Raw genomic sequence first — 17,829 nt, forward strand, 5'->3', positions numbered from 1 at the left:
TGACAAACAAATTTTTAAAACAGACAAATGAACACCACAGTGATTTCAATGATGTATTTTTGGTGAAAAAAATAATTTGTATGCATGTTGGTTTTCCATATGAATGGAGAGGCCCACAAATCGTGCTTTGTAAAGGCGTATTCTTACAGGCAATCTCTTTATAATAATCTCTACTCTTCCTCTTCCTCGATGCAACCTTTTTCTTAGCTATGGATTTAGAGTGTGGAAGTGAAGAACCAGCAAAACAAGGCCTGCTTGCTCGTTTATGGCCAAAGATTAAAACCTTCAGCAACAATGTCAAGTCCGAGGTGTTTGAATTCTTCACAACCTTAAGAAAGCTCGGCCAAGATGATCCCAGAAGAGTCGTTCATTCATTGAAAGCCGGGCTCGCACTCACCTTGGTCTCATTGTTTTATTATTACCAACCATTGTACGACAGCTTCGGCGTTTCCGCAATGTGGGCTGTAATGACCGTCGTCGTCGTCTTCGAATTCTCCGTCGGTATGTTTCGTCACACCTTATACTCCAAGAGGTTTTCGATTTTCTGATGTGAATAACAATTTCTTCCAACAGGAGCTACTCTTGGGAAAGGTGTGAATAGAGGATTGGCAACGTTGTTTGCTGGTGCTTTAGCTGTTGGGGCGCATCAACTGGCTAATCTATCGGGACGGATAGGTGAGCCCATAGTGCTGAGCTTCTTTGTCTTCCTACAAGGTATAATAAAACCGGCGCTTGAAAAATTTATGCACCCGAAATTCTCTTCGACTTACGGATTCTAATATGCAGCTGCGATATCGACGTTTGCGAGATTCTACCCCAAAATCAAGGCGAGATACGATTACGGGCTGTTGATATTTATCTTGACGTTCTCCATGATATCGATATCGGGTTTTCGGGACGACGAAATACTGGAACTGGCTCACAAGAGACTGTTAACCGTGCTCATAGGTGGTTCAACCTGTGTCACAATTTCTGTTTTGATTTTCCCTGTGTGGGCTGGTCAGGACCTTCACAACTTGATCGCTTCCAACATGGAAAAGCTCGGCATCTTCCTAGAAGGTACCCGATCTTTCACTACTTGGTCCGACTCGACCTATCAAATTCGAGTTCTAAAATACAATGTTTACAGGGTTTGGAGATGAATACTTTAAAATGGCAGAGGACGGAGAATCGAAAGAAGGTAGATCCTTCTTGCAGGGATATAAAAGCGTTCTTAATTCAAAGAACAACGAAGAGGCCTTGGTGGGTTAAAAATACACTTGCTCTTTAAATTCCATCTCTCATTGGAAAAGCTTGCTTAATTTTTCTTTAATTATCAGGCTAACTTCGCAAGATGGGAGCCGAGGCATGGTCGATTTCAATTCCGACATCCATGGAAACAGTACCTAAAGATCGGAGCTTTAACTCGCCAATGTGCATACCGAATTGAGTCACTAAATGGACACATACATGCTGGCATTCAAGTATTCTATCTAAAATCTCCACGTCTCAAATTCATGTATTATATCAATGCTGACATTTCATTTTTATGGTAACATTTGCAGGTAAAACCCGAAATCCGATGTAAAATCCAAGAGACATGCACGAGAATGAGCATGGAATCTGGTGAAGCGTTAAGGGAACTATCGATGTCGATCAAAACGATGGTGAAACCGTTTGCTGCCGATATCCGTATCGATAACTCGAAATCGGCAGCCAAGAACCTCAACTCTTTGCTCAAATCAGGGTTATGGGGTGATGAAAGGGACCTGTTGGAAGTGGTACCGGTGGCCACGGTAGCTTCGTTGTTAATTGACGTGGTTAGCTGCACGGCCAGAATTGCTGAATCTGTTCATGAACTTGCGACTATGCTGAATTTCGAAGCCGTTGAGCCACTTGTCTCACCGGAGACGGAACCTGAAATTGTGATATCATAGTCCAGAAGATGGGAATTCAGCTTCCACGTCCATCAAATAATAAACCTACCAATAAATACTAACCACAACTACAAACTTTAACATCGAGATCGTGTTTAGGGTGAATCAAATATTAGCCGCTACTGGAAACTTCAACCACAGCGATGAAAATGCTTAAATATTATTGTTGTATAGATATACAGGTTATTATTTGATATATTTGCGATATAAAATTAATTTATTTATAATAATATATATTATGCTACTCTCTTTCCATATCTTTTGTGGAATTTCAAGCGTCTGGTGTTTTTGATCATTTGCCCGGTTTTTGTCTGGTTGAAGAAGTCTGTTCCTACGAATAAACTCAAAGCTTTCAAATTCTTTGACTCTAGGTCTACATGTTGAAGGGGATCCTATGTTGATTCTCTTTACCTGTATGGCTAAGTTTAGAAGGTTGCTTGAAGAGCAGTAAGTCCATAATCTCTCTAAGAGTGGGGATGGGAAAAGTGCTGTTGAACATATTAGCAGCCGGCGGCTTTTATTATGGTCAAAAGGGGCTGTTAAGGGGTAATTTTTTTATTATTTTGTAATAGAGATAATTACAAAATTGAATCATTGAATTTGAGGGTATTTTCAAATATTAGTCCCTAAACTTCAACTATAAATACCCTAGCTCATTTAGCTTCAAAATCATTTCAAATCATTTCTTTCTCCCAATACTAGAGAGTTTTCTTGTGAGTAGTGAGTGTTTTGTAAACACCTGTAAATTTTCTCTCTTAGTAGAAGATCTGTAGCAGTCCAGAGACGTAGGCAAAATTACTTGTACTCGGGTTTATTTCCCAACAACCAGATTAGTGAGAATGTGAAATAAAAACGGAAAAATAATATCAGAAATTGATAACGGAGTTCAGCCAATTATGCTTAAGTCTCTGGACTGCTGCAGATTTTTTACTAAGAGAGAAAATTTACAGGTGTTTACAAAACACTCACTGCTCACAAGAAAACTCTCTAGTATTGGGAGAAAGAAACGATTTGGGATTTTGGGATGATTTTAATGCTAAATGGGTTAGGGTATTTATAGTTGAAGCTTAAGGACTAATCTTGTAAATACCCTAAAGTCCAGTGACTAAAAATAATTTTCCCATGCCTAAAATATCAATAAAATTCAGCCCCCCATTTTGATTTTCAAACAGCTGCCGGCTGCTACTAATTTTAGCAGCCCATGTGTTTGACTTTCAACAATCTCCCACTTGAAGACTGATTTTAATCTGTCTTCACACCTCGATCAATGCAACAGCATTTCTACTCTTGTTACTGTAGCATGCCAACTGAAGTTGAACACAACTTCAGTTTGTCCGTAGTCACCGTCCTGTAAACCCACTTGTTATGGACTGCTTTCTTGCCTGGTGGTAATTCAACTAATTTCCAGGTCTGATTTGACATAAGCGAGTCCATCTCATCTTTCATGGAAGACTCCCACTTGACTGAATCCTCCACCTGCATTGCTTCATCATAGCACTCTGGTACACCATTGTCAGTCAGCAACAAGTAGTGCAAAGAAGGAGAATAACGTTGGGTTGGTTTAGGAATTCTGGAGGAGCGTCTTAGTTCTGGTGTGCCCGGTTCTTCTTGAACTGCTTCAGGACTGATCTGAACATCATTTCCAGAAATCTCCTCAAACTCAGCAAATTCCTTTGTTTCAGCTTCGACATTGGAGCTACTTGATTATACGGTTGACCTGTCTTTGTACATCACATTCTCATTGAAAATGACATCTCTGCTTCTGATGATCTTTCGATTTTCGTAGTCCCAAAATCAGTAACCGAACTAATCACTACCATAACCAACAAAAACGCATTTGTTGGACTTGGCATCAAGTTTACTTCTTTCAGCAGAGTTCATGTGTACATAATAAATACAACCAAACAATCTTAAGTGTGAAAGGTTTATTTATTTTCTGCTCCAAACTTCCTCTGGTAATCCGCCATCCAAGGGAACAGAGGGCCCACGGTTGATCAGGTAAGCTGCAGTGTTAATAGCTTCATCCCATAGAAATTTGGGCAAGTCGATATGTATCCTCATGCTTCTGGCACGTTCATTCAGAGTTCTGTTCATGCGTTCTGCTTTAGGTGTTCATTTTAGACTCTCCAAAGAATAGTCACCAAAGACGGAGGAAGAACGTGCACACATGGTGAAGGTGTCGTATGCCTCAACGATTGGAAGTCTGATGTATGCCATGGTTTGTACCAGACCAGATATTGCTCAAGCAATGGGAGCTGTTAGCATGTACATGAATAATCCGGGCAAAGTACACTGGGAAGCAGTCAAATGGATCCTTAGATATCTGCGAGAAACTACAAACAAAACACTTTGTTTCAAAGGTGGATATACGATACTGACAGGCTATGTATATGTTGACTTAGCCGAAAATGTTGACATCAGAAGAAGCACTACAACGTATGTCTATACTCTAGGAGGTACTGCAGTGAGTTGGGTTTCTCAACTACTGAAGATAGTTGCTCTCTCCACAACTGAAGCAGAATATGTCACTGTTACGGAAGCCAGCAAGGAGATGGTTTGGCTCCAAAGTTTCTTGGAAGAGTTAGGCAAGAAACAAGAAAACAATGTCTTGTATTGTGACAGTCAAAGTGATATCCATCTAGTAAAGAATCCGTCTTTTCATTCCAGGACAAAGCACATACAATTGCGATATCATTTTATCCGGTCTCTTGTGGAAGATGGGATTTTGAAACTTGAAAAGATTAGTAGAGCTCAAAATCCGACAGACATGTTGACAAAGACGGTGACTACGGACAAACTGAAGTTGTGTTCTGTTCGTGTGTTGTGAGTATTATAAATTATACGCAAATAATGTGCAAGTATACACAATCGCTCAAGTAATATAATGATGAGTGAGTATCGTCTCCACAGGGATTGGGTGAAATTACAAAAGTCTAACCAAAGCAATGCACTATTCTATCTAAGTATAGTTAGTCTTGATATATACAAATGTCACGACAATATAAATGTGTATGCTGGTGTATATGGAGTGATGGTCTGATGGTGTAGCAAATGGAAATGCAGTGGCAATGATGGATGTTTAATGTTGAGTATGGTGAAATGTCAAGGCAATGAAAAATGGTAAAAACAGTAAATAAAGATAAAATGAAAAGAAAATAATCCTCACGTGACAAGCTTCTAAGAGAATGAATGATAGGGATTGATCTACGGATGCTAAACTTATTTCTCAAGTATATTTAATCTAACTGGTCTTTACTTACTCGAAAGGCTTTCCTAAAGTGTTCTAAAGAACCTAACAGAATAGGATGCCAAGGCATCTGCTCTCACTCAACGATGTTGGCAGCCTACCCTATTGATAAAGACACCCTTTTTAGTCGTTGAAATCCTATCCTAGCCTCTTCCGAGATCTAAGGGATTAAGTTATAATATTCCTAGGCCGGTTCAAAACCCCTTGAAAATACTATAACTCATTGCTTATGAGGATCTTATCTTGCGTTTCTTCCGAATACTTACAAGTATTTTTAGTCTAGGATTCTTCCGAATACCTAACCTTCATCTAAGAAATAGACATTTCCATGCCTCTTACAAGCCTAGATGGTGAAGCATTCATAAGCAAAGCAAATAAATAACCAAAATAAACTTAAATATACCATTAAAAATAAAGTTCAAACAACCATTAAATCAACCACCACCAAATAAGTTAGTTCATGGTGGAGTTCAAAATATCCAAACACAAAGTCATGAAAATATTTGTTCCAACAACCCACAAATAAATATAAAATAGCAGCAAAAAGGGAAATTGAGAAGAAGCCTTCGACGCGCCACTGGATGTCTCCTCTCGGCCACCGTGAACCACCTAGCTCGCTAGCTCCTTTCGGCTCCTAGCTCGCCACTCCTTGGAGCTTTATCAATGGAGGAATATCCCAAGGAAGAAGAAAGGAAAAGAGAAAATAAAAATGTGATTTTTGCTACCGTATGTGTCCTCATCTCTTCTTTTTTTTCTCCCCCATGAGGTGTCATGTATAATAAAAAAAATATTTAGGGGTAATGATGAGGTTGTTGGGTGCAAAATACCCGTTATACCCCTAGAATCACATGTTGGGTGTGAACCTTATCCTCCAAGTGGCAGTGGTCCTTTGGAAGCTCTGGTAGGCGGTTACAGCAGTCCTTCACGTGCAGAGACAGCTGTCCAGTGCCAGCTGTCCTTATGCAAAATTTTTTGTTTCTTTTTCTGTGCCGGAAATGCCAAGGCATTTCAATCTGCTTTAGCAACGTGTGATGCCGCGGCATTACTTCCCAAAGAATCCTTTTTTCTCGCTATTCCCTGCACACCACAAACAAACTGCACATTTCCTCAAACAGCCCATAAGAAAAAAATAGCACAACCACCAGAAATGCACTATATGCAACTACATGATCCTAAAATGCCTAAAATGAGCTTTTAAACAAACAATAACTTAAGTGAAAAAGGCCTTAAAAGTAGACTTTTTAGGAAGTTAACATGTTCAGCTTCAGTTGGCATGCTAGAATAAAAGACCAGAAATACTGCTGCATTGATGTGTGAAGACAGATTAAAATCAGTCTTCAAGTGGGAGATTTTTGAACATATTAGCAGCCGACGACTTTTATTATGGTCAAAAAAGGGGTTGCTAAAGGGTTTTTATTATTTTGTAATAGGGATAATTACAAAATTAAGTCATTAAACTTTAGGGTATTTTCAAAGATTAGTCCCTAAGCTTCAACTATAAATACCCTAGCTCATTTAGCTTCAAAATCATCCCAAATCATTTCTTTCTCCCAATACTAGAGGGCTTTCTTGTGAGTAGTGAGTGTTTTGTAAACACTTGTAAATTTTCTCTATTAGTAAAAGATTTGTAGCAGTCCGGAGACGTAGGCAAAATTGGTTGAACTCCGTTATCAATTTTGGGTATTATTTTTCCGCTTTTATTTCACATTCTCACTAATCTGGTTATATGGAAATTACTTGTACTCGGGTTTATTTCCCAACAAGTGTTGCCCGAGTAAGAGAGCTGAGTAAAGAATTGGGGGATCTTGAAAAGACTAAAAATTCTTTTTACAGGCAGAAAGTCAAGATTTGCTGGCTCCAAGAGGGTGATATGAGTACATGGTTCTTTCACTCCTTGATTACAATGAAGAAAAAACGAGAAACCATCAGGATAAGTAATGAGGCAGGGTGAAGACTAGTGACTTTTAGGGGGATGTCCTCGGAAGCAATGGGTTTCTTTAAGAATTTGATTGGTAAGATTGACTCGGTTGTGGCTGAGTGTGAAAAGAATTTACTTAAGGAGATTGTGAATTATTCTTTGCCCAAGGTTGGTGTCTTGTTGTTGACTAAAGATGTCTCGAATTGGGAGATTAGACTTGCGATTTTTCCAGCATGGTGATGATAAAGCGTCAAGACCTGATGGATATTCTCCTTATTTTTTTCAAAGCTGCTTAGGGATTATTAGGGTTGACTTTACTTTGGTTGTTCGACATTTTTTTACTCTACCTCCCTCATGCTCGCTTTTAATACTACAACAATTGTCCTTGTTCCTAAAACTATCAATGCGAGTAGCATGAAAGAGTTTACGTCGATGTATTGTTGCAATGTGGTGAACCGTACCATCAAGAGAATCTTGGTGAATAGGTTGATTACTTTCTTTCCGGCTATGATTTCTCCTCATCATTCGACTTTTATTAAGGGAGGGAATATTCCTGACAACACCTTGTTAGCTCAGAAGTTGGTGAAGGGGTATGCCAGGCGTTGTGCTATTAAGGTAGAGTTGCAAAAGGCGTTTGATAACATTGACTGAAATTATGTGCTTGTTGTTTTGATGTCTATTAGCCTGCCTGACAAGTTCATTGAGTGGATTCGGATTTGTCTAACTTCCCCTCAGTTCTCATAATTTTTAATGGCTCTTGGTGGGCTTCTTTGAGGGTACTGGGGACGAGACAGGGGATCCCCTTTCTATGTACCGATTTGTTTTGGTTTTAAATGTCCTTTCCAAGATTTTGGATTTGGTAGCAAAGAATGACATTTTTCAGTTTCATCCGAAGTGTAAGAAGGTTTCTTTGACTCACATTTGCTTTGCGGATGACCTCCTTATTTTTTAAAGGGTTCTGTTGACTTGATATTATGTATACAATGTGTTTTGGAGCGATTTTATTTGTGGTATAGTCTTAAGCTTAATGCATCTAAATAGAGATTTATGTCTTGGGTGTTTCGAATGAAGAGCTAAACAGGATTGAGGAGTGTTCAGGTTTTAAGAGATGGCAACTTCCAATCAAATATCTCGTGGTGCTCCTTGTGATGAGGAAGCTCTCGGAAAAGGATTGTCATAGCTTGATTGCGAGTATTAAGGGCAAGTTGGATCGTTGGTTGAAAAGAAGGTTTGGCTATCTAGGTAAACTGGAGTTGGCCCGCTTGGTGATGTTTAGTATAACTAACTTTTGGTTTAGATAGTTGTTTTTACCTAAAGTGGTGGCTGATCGTGTAAATCAACTTTGTATGCGCTTTTTTTTAAAGAGGAGGATATGGCGGTGATGGGTGAAAGAGTCGAATGAAACCAGATTTATTCACTTAAATTGAAATGAGGTTTGGGTGTGAAAGACTTAAAAAGCTGAAACAAAGCTTGCTTCTTCTAGTTGCTGAGGAAACTTGTAGTGGAGGGTTCACTGTGGGTTGCACGGGTCAAAGCTTATGCTATAAAGGATGAAGATGTTTGTAACTTTCAATCGAAAGGAATGATGATAACTCCGTTAAAAGACTATATTTAGGGCATTTTCACTTAAGTTATTGGTTATCTTAAAGCACATATAGGTTCATATAGATGCATTTAGGAACATCTAATTACATTTGGTGGATTTGTCTTGCCTTGGCATTTTATTTTATGAATGGTGCTATTTTATGTGGAAGGTATGGTTTGGATGTTAACGTGCAGGTTGTGCAAGGAAAATTGTTGTGGCAAGCTGGATGAAAAAGTCGTAGCATTTCTAAGTGGTGTGCAAGGAAAATTGCCATGAAAAACATTATTAAAATGTCATGGCAACTTCTGGGAGCAGAAAAGGACAAAGAAGTTAAAGATATATTCGCACAAGGCCAACTGTCATTTCACCACGTATTATTTGTTGTCAACCACCTATGAGGGGCCCATTTCCAGCTATTGTACTACGCCTCACATGTAGGAAATGTGACTTACGATACCATTGGAATTTTGGCACAAAACCCTAAGTATATTCCCTTGGTATAAATAGATTATGTCGCCACAAAGGAAGAGGGCTTTTCACAATCTTCTAATTTCCATTTTTGAGCTAAAATGTGGCTGAAAAGCTTCTTCTTTTTCTTCCTTTTATTTCTTTGTGGTGTTCCTCCATTAAACAAGCTTGAGAGAGTGGCAAGCTTGGCGTTCGAGAGGAGCAAGTGGCGCTAAGGTGGTTCATGGTGGCTGAGGAGCTCACGACAGTGAAAGTTGGGAGTTTTCTTCCACCCTTTTTGCTTCATTTCTCTTTTTATTCGATGAGTTTTACGGAACATATTGTTTTATGGTTAATTCGAACCCTACCATGAACTAAACCTTATTTGGTGAGGTTATGATAGATGATTAACTGTTTTTTAATGAATAATTGATGTTTTTATGTTTATCACTTGTTTTGTTCATTGCTTAAGTATATTACTTAGTGCTCGAGAGAAACTAAGTTAAAGATCCTTAGTATTCGAATGAAACTAAGGGAATATTAACATGAACAATAGGTTTTAGCTACTACTTAGAGAGTATCGATAATTCTCTTACCTTTGGTATTAGTACCACATGAACAGTATTGATATTGTTCATGTAGTATTGATACTGTAAGAACAGTATCAGTACTACGTACCCAGAAAACGTTTTGTGCTCAAATTCTAGTTTAATGAACTTTGAATTATTTTTTGAAAACTTTGAACAAATTCAATCAAGTCCAAAAACATTTTGTCTTAATTTGTTATATCAAAATATTATAAAATATGGTTCAACAATTCTCATAATAGCTTGTTTTTGAGAGGATTATAAAGTCATTTTAGTTAATTCCCAAGTTATCATTTCACCTAGCTTTAACGTTTTTTATTCAAATTGCCCGACATTTCCATTTGCTACACATTCACACCACCAAACCAATTCCACCCACATACATTTCATCTTGCCTCAACATATTCATTTGTGCATACCACTAACTATACTTAGATATTTTAGTATTCGTGCTTTAACTTAACTTACAATTTCCTCCAATCTTCGTGGGAACGATAGTCACTCACTCTTTATTATTTGTGTGATTGTGTATACTTGCACATAATTTACGTCTAATTTATAGTACTCACAAAACGCAACAAATGATAAGCTAGAGCTTGAGAAAAACCTTTCTTTTCGAGATGAGAGGACTGTTGTTTTTGAAAGAATGAACGTTCTAATGCTCTCCGAGTGCAGAAGATCTTGAAGGAAATCAGGACCAAAAAGAGAAAATTACGTGACAAATGCTAGTTTGGTTCCCGCTACATGTTTCGAGGCATGCTATCATTGTATGGATGATGCTCCTCGATATGCTACCAATTCGGGAAATGCTGTTACGTATGAGAATGAATGTGTGGAATTCTCTTATGCACGGGTAAGTCCATTACTGCCACCATTAGACTTGTCTGGAATGTGTTCATTTACTTTGTTTGGATGAAAAAAATATGAGATGTTTTAAAAATGTGAGTGTGTCTGATGATGTTATTATTCAGTCTATTAAGGAGGTTATAAAGACTAAGGTTTATAGGAAATAGAGAGCAAGACTTGACTCTAAGTTGAATATAGATTGAGGAATTGTAAAGTGACTATCTTATTTTTTGACGAGTACTCTTAAGCATGTAAAATTCTTTGCCGTTGGATATAATATATACATTTTATCCAAAAAAAAATTAAGTATGACACTCGAATTTAAGTTATTTTGGGAGAATAAATTCAACCCACTCCAATAGTTCATCCCAAAGACTAAGATAGGGATGACAATTTTTCCCGACTCCGACCCAATAGGAACGTATTTTCTTTAAAAAAAAATTGTGTTCGGGTCATGTTGGGTCGGTTTGGTGAATAAGATTTTCAGGTCGGAGTCGAGTTTGGGTAAAAAATATCCGATTTGACTTGACCCGACTATTTTTAATTATATAATATAATTTAACATATTTACAAAATTGACACTATTAATACTTTATGGTTTCTCCCACTCTATTTCTCTTTTGCTAACGCATATACTTTCCTCTCAAATTTTATTCCTTTCTTCTCTCAAGTCTTGAAGATCTATCTCTCCCCAACCAAGTATTTGAATATTAAAAAAAGTAACTTTGTTTTTAATTTCTTATCTAGATGATCAAAGGTTCTCTTTCAAAGTTTTTTTTTTCCATTTGTTCAAAGAAAAAACTAAATTTTCAGATATATTTTGTTCAAAGGTTTTTTTTTTTGTTTATGAGTTCTTTTAGTCATTTGTTTTTCTTTATTTTGGATTTAATATGTAAGATTGCATGAGAATAGCATTTGGTAACCGAGTTTTCTATGTGTCACCTACCAAGATTGAAGATTTGGTGTTGTAGAACAACCAAGTTTTAGTCCAGAACGCTGGTGCACTGCAATTGGGGTTATTTTTAGGGGGGTTTTTTAATGTATTTTTTATTATTTATTTATTTTTAATATTATACGGGTTGTGTCGAAATCAGGGTTGTGTTTTATTTTTAGAGTTGAATTCGAGTTGAATTAAATAATATTAAAATCATAATTGGGTGTTTATGATTTTACTATGTCGGGTCGGAGGAGGCAAAAATCCGATCCGACCCGTTGCCATCCGTACTCTAAGATGCAAAACAAGCCAAATTAAAAATAGGGTAAATTATATATTTGGTCACCAACCTATTATTTAGTTTATATTTTGATCACTCAACTATTATTTTTTTAAAATCATATTTACTGTTACGTTTTGGTTACTCGCCGTTAAGAAATTAACAGTGATGTTGACATGGTATTTTAAAATTATTTTTCAATGTTGGCATCACATTACCTTAGCTTATAGTAATATGTCAACATCACCGTTAATTTTTTATTGACGAGTGACTAAAACAAAACAGAAATATAACATTAAAAGTGATTTTTTAAAAAAATTAATAGTTGAATGACTAAAACAGAAACTAAATAATGGGTGAGTGGCCAAATAGATAGTTTACCCAAAAAAAGCAAGACCCAACCACAAGAAGGCCCGGTATGAACAAAGCTCAACACATTAATTATAAGATTTGGCATATTATGAAATGTTAAAAACAAGTATACGACCCAACATAAAATTAGTTTAGTGGGATGATGCATTAGATCCTTTAAGTAACGTTAATGATTCGAATATTGACGATTCTGAATGGAGCAAATTGGGTTAAGTAGATCGCTCTTGCCTCTGCAATATCCGATCCAGGGACGTGGCTGAGGCGGCGCGAACTGCGTGACCGCGCTGGCCCCCAAAAAAGTATATATATAGTGGCATTTTTTCAATAAACGCCATTATAGATGGACCTATTGTGACGTTTTTAAAAAAACGCCACTATTATTGTGGCTTTATTGATAAAACGCCATTATAGATGGATCTATCGCGGCGTTTGTCAAAAAAACCACTATTGTTGCCCCGAAATCGAATATATCTAAAAAATAGGGACCCCTTTATAAGAATTTGTACAGGGACCCCGAAAACCCAGTCACGGCCCTGACCCGATCTTGATTAGTCGATTAATTGACCGGATACCGATGATTATAAAAAAAGTATATGAAAACACGAGGAGAAGAAGTTCTCACTAAAATATGCATTGATTAAATTACATTTAGAACCATTTACATCAGTGATTAACTCCCTAGTATCAAAGAACTAACTTTTTAGATCCGGAACAAACATCCAAGTAATCGACATCACTACTAACCAAGTAGATACAATATTTTATGTTAGAGTACGATCTTAACAATTTATATTAAAATTATAAAGATAAGAAATTATAAATTTTCAAATGATACAAAATTAGATTATCAAAAAAATATAAAAAATATATAAGATATATAATTTAAAATTTCCAATTATACGCAACATCCCCTCGACCATCCAAGCAAGTAACCATCAATTAACTAATTTTTACAAGCTCGTTTAAGCTTGAGGTTGTAGATGTTGAATTAAAATTTGGAATTGCAATATATGGACGCACACTGTTCCATGCTGGTTGGTGGTGCATATGGGTAGCCAGCCCTGTTTGACCCCGTTGTGCCCATTGACACGTCCCCGAAATTTACTCATGTGGTTCCCATATCTCAATATCTCTTGGAAGTGGCATTTTGTCAGTCGTCAGTGTACTTCTCAGTGTCCGAGATATTCCGAGTTGTAATAACGCGCATTTAGAGCTCCAAATAAACCCATCTTCGGGTATAAATACTTGGATTCTGAAGAAAAAAAATGTATCAATCTCCTGGGTCACTCTTTTTTCACTCTTAAGTGTTGCCTTTCGTTTTTGAAATATCAAATGGAAGCAGTGACATCTTCCCAGCAGGATAGTTATGGACCCATAACTCGTGGGTGCCAATGCCTCAAGTCATTGCCCAACAAATTTTGTGATAAAACAATGGAGATCGCAAGGAAGACGAAGAAACTCGGGCAAGATGATCCAAGAAGAATAGTCCATTCCCTAAAAGTTGGACTAGCTCTTACACTTGTCTCGTTGTTCTACTGCTTTAAGCCACTCTATGATGGTTTTGGAGACAGTGCAATGTGGGCTGTTCTAACTGATGTTGTTGTCTTAGAGTTCTCTGTAGGTATGTGTACATTGTCAATCGATCAAGAAAATTTTGGACCGATATGATAGACTTTTGGGAAACATTAAACTAATATCGTTGTTATTCTTTTGCAGGGGCAACACTTCGTAAAGGTTTAAACAGGATGTTGGCCACATTAGTAGCAGGTGGGCTGGGCTTCGGAGCTCACTGCTTAGCTACCCTTTCTGGAAGGAAAGGGGAACCCATCTTGATCGCAACTTTTGTGTTCATTATAGGTACATGATTCACATACATAAACCACAAGCAGATTCAAAATATATGTTAATCATAATGGCCTTCATGTTTTTTGCAGCTGCGATTATGACATTCATGAGATTCTTCCCAAAAATGAAGGCAAGATATGACTACGGACTTTTGATATTCATATTGACCTTCTGCTTGGTATCGGTATCGGGTTATCGGAATGACCAAGTCCTGGAAATGGCCATCACAGGTTTTCCACCATCTTAGTTGGTAGCTGTGCTTCTCTCATTGTTTGTATCTGCGTTTTCCCTGTCTGGATCGGTGAGGATCTCCACAACTCTGTTGCTGCAAACATTGGAAGGATTGGCAATTTTCTTGAAGGTACCAAATATACCACTCTTTATCTTTAAACAATGGATTATTGACTGTTTTACCCCCACCCCCCCAGAATGACCTATTGATTTAATGTACACAAAACAGCCTTTGGAGATGAATATTTCAAAGTATATGAAGAATCCAATGAGAACAATAAGTCGCGTCTTCAAGGATATAAAAGTGTTTTAATTTGTAAAAGCAGTGAAGAAACTATGGTAAGTGATGAGCTAAGTAACTAGTTGATTTAAGTGAAGCAGCTTATTCAAATGTCAATGTTCATTCTGTCCCTGCAGGCTAATTTTGCAAGATGGGAACCGGGTCATGGTCCGTTCGGGTCCGTCATCCATGGAAAATGTACCTCAAAGTCGGAAACCTTACTCGGGAATGTGCTTACAAAATTGAAGCCCTTAACAGCTACCTTAACTGTAAAATCCAGGTACAACAAACACCATAATCAACCACGTTTAAACCTGACGTTAAACGCGAAGGCCTCGAATTAACATTATCATTCATTCATCTTCATTCAGACTCCGGCAGAAATCCGTGACAAAATCCAAGCGCCGTGCAGAAGGGTTAGCCTAGAATGTAGCCGAGCTCTGAAGGAAATGGCGTCGACATTTCGAAAGATGGTTCTAACAAGATGAAAGATGGTTCTAACAAGATCGGTTATCGTACACATAGAAAGCTCAAAGAAGGCTGCTGAAGAGCTCAAAAGCGTCCTCAAAACAAACATGTGGGCAGAAGCAGCAGATTTACTAGAGATCATACCGGCTGCTTCAGTCGCATCACTCCTGCTGGAAATCGTTGAGTGCACTGAGAAAATTTATGAAGCAGTAAATGAATTGGGAGAGGCCGCGTCTTTTAGGAAGGATAATGCAACAGTCCTACCCCAACAACCAGATTCTATCCGGCAGGAAACAGTCCAACAAGATTCCAACACTGTCACGCCGGTGCCACATTGTGTCATAGTAGTTGCGGAATAAGTGTGCGTAGGGATGGATCGAGGAGGTTGACGAATGGTCTTTCTATGAAACTTTTAAATTTTTATAATAATTTGGGTGGTTATAATGTAGTATTTATTCATAATCTTTCTAAATCAGCTTGAATCTATGATCTCAACTGATAATAACATTTCCTTTAATCATTAAATTTATTCAATGAATTTGGAATAATTTTTTTTTAAAAAAGGCAACATTCTTTTTTTTAGTAACTTAATTGTTAAACAAATAATAATAATGAAATAACATGCGTTAGCTCATCTAACCCAAAAACAATTCATGAGTGGAATTTATTTTAAAAATAACAAAGAGTAAAGTTTACGCCTAATAATGCCTAATCTATTCTGTTTCATATGAAATTATTATTTTTTAAATAATCATATATTATTCATATAATTTAAAGTATTTATAAAATAATATTTATTTATAATTATTTTAATTATTGACATCACACATTTTACATGTACATCTATACGAAGATTTTAACCAAATCCAATAACTAAAACATAGTTAGAGCGATCAGTTCCTAAAATTCTAACCGAAATTATCGGATCATTAGCTTTCTCCATTAAAGCTTAAATTCCCGTGGGACCCATACTCACTCCACATTAATTTTCTTTCAATAATTTTACCTAATTTCTCAACATTTTATTCAATTCTTTGCCAAACTCTACTTTATTTACTATTATTATTTATGCGATTTATTATATTTTTTTATTGTTAAAATGATTGCAGTAGATATTTTAAATATCCTTAACCGTTTGATAATGAAAATTCAATCACTGTTAAAGTTGTTGATACTTAAACTCGTGATTTCTAAGAACAACAACGATTTTTTTCAGCCACTGAAATAATTTGATTGTACTATTTATTATTTTTGACATAATTTTAAACAAAGATATTAGTTGGAGTTGGTTCGATTTTATCTACGTTATTAACTAGTAAAATATTTTATTTAAAATTTATTATGTGAATTTAATGGTAAAAATTAATATTGTTTTTTAGAGATTTTGGGTTCGAGCAACTACATCTATAGGGTATCTGTTATCAATTGATTAATAAAATTTTAAACAAATATTATCGTATAATATCCCTAAATTATTAAAAAATTATTTAAATTCAATTATAAATATATAAATTTAGTTAACAATTAAACGATTTATTTAAATTTAGTTAGAAATATATATATATATAAATACTTTTTCAATTTTTAATATAAGATTAACTGTGGTGAAATTAAAAATGCAAGATTTTTTTTTTTTGAAAATTATAATAGGAGTTATTTGCAATAGTTCTTGATAATAATGGATAATTTTAGATGTTTTATATAAAAAAATGATTTTTTATTAAGCTAATGTAATTATAAAATAGTAACCGTTTTAAATACTCATAGTTTGTTTGATAATGAGCGTTCAATCACCTTTACTATAATTGTTGATGCTCGAATCCAATATTTTTAAGAATAAAAATCATTCTTTCAATCACTGATGTAATATGACTTTTGTATTAAAAGAGTATACTTTAATGGTTTTAAATATTCTGCAATAATATAAAACATCGACGAATATTTTAATGGTTCTAGATTAATTAATTAATTGACAAAATATACACAAATAATTATAAAATATTTTTTTATTAATTTAGAGTAAATATAAGTCAGTATCTGTTTAAAGATAATTATCAACCATTTGATATCGAATACTCACGCCTTTGACATTCTGGTACTCGAAATCGAGACCTTAAGAAATAACAATAATTCTTTCACCACTGAAATCACTTGGTTTGTGCATAATTAAAAAATATATAAAATTGTATGTATTAAGATAAGATAATAATTTGCAATACGTTAAGGAAATTGCCTATGCTATTAATTAGCAAATCTTATAATTATAATGCTAATTAATATTTTGATTTTGCTGAGATTTTATGCACTATTGTCTTTTCTATGTGAAAATAGTATATCAAATATGATAATTTTTTTATTATATATTATATGCTTTAAATTTTTTAATAAAACGAAATTCTCTAAAGAACATAGATACATGTATGAAATCTAAACTTAAGAATATACTATATGTTATCAAAAATAATTTAAGGAAAAAATGGTAAAATTATGCACTTCTTAATTTTTGTATTAAAGCTAGAAAATCTTAAATAAAACATTTTTATACATAATGATTGTCGGTCAGCTGTTGCTGCTTTTGTCGGTCCTTTCTTCTGTAACGCCACATTTTAAGGGCATAAACCCGTCAACGGAAAGTTCACCAAAGCATCAAAGCGAGGGACCCTCTGCTCTGCTTACTAGTAGGAGTAATAAATTTTGCTCATCTTTTTAGGGTTCAAAGAAGAAATACCAATAAATAAAAGGGTATCGCAAATTTCATCACTCCATTGGATCATAATTCTGTTTTGGTCATTATTCTTTTACCAGGTTCGGTGATTTTTTTAATTAAATTGAGGTGATTATAAAATAATATTTATTCTAAATATTTTCACCAA

The 17,829-nt window shown here is 35.7% G+C and overlaps 1 protein-coding gene and 1 pseudogene across 1 annotated transcript; both read left to right on the top strand.

Annotated features, from left to right (window-relative positions):
* Positions 1-209: 209 nt before the first annotated feature.
* LOC120124364 (aluminum-activated malate transporter 2-like) lies at positions 210-1,928 on the top strand. Its single transcript, XM_039143066.1, has 6 exons — positions 210-501; positions 574-714; positions 787-1,059; positions 1,130-1,242; positions 1,320-1,463; positions 1,545-1,928. The coding sequence occupies exons 1-6, from the start codon at positions 210-212 to the stop codon at positions 1,914-1,916; spliced, it is 1,335 nt and encodes a 444-aa protein (XP_038998997.1). The 3' UTR covers positions 1,917-1,928.
* An 11,536-nt stretch (positions 1,929-13,464) lies between these two features.
* On the top strand, positions 13,465-15,315 carry LOC120124442 (annotated as a pseudogene).
* The last annotated feature ends 2,514 nt before the right edge of the window (positions 15,316-17,829 follow it).

The sequence above is a fragment of the Hibiscus syriacus genome, unplaced genomic scaffold (genome assembly GCF_006381635.1).
Source record: "Hibiscus syriacus cultivar Baekdansim isolate YM2019G1 unplaced genomic scaffold, ASM638163v2 tig00110418_pilon, whole genome shotgun sequence".
NCBI lineage: Eukaryota > Viridiplantae > Streptophyta > Magnoliopsida > Malvales > Malvaceae > Hibiscus > Hibiscus syriacus.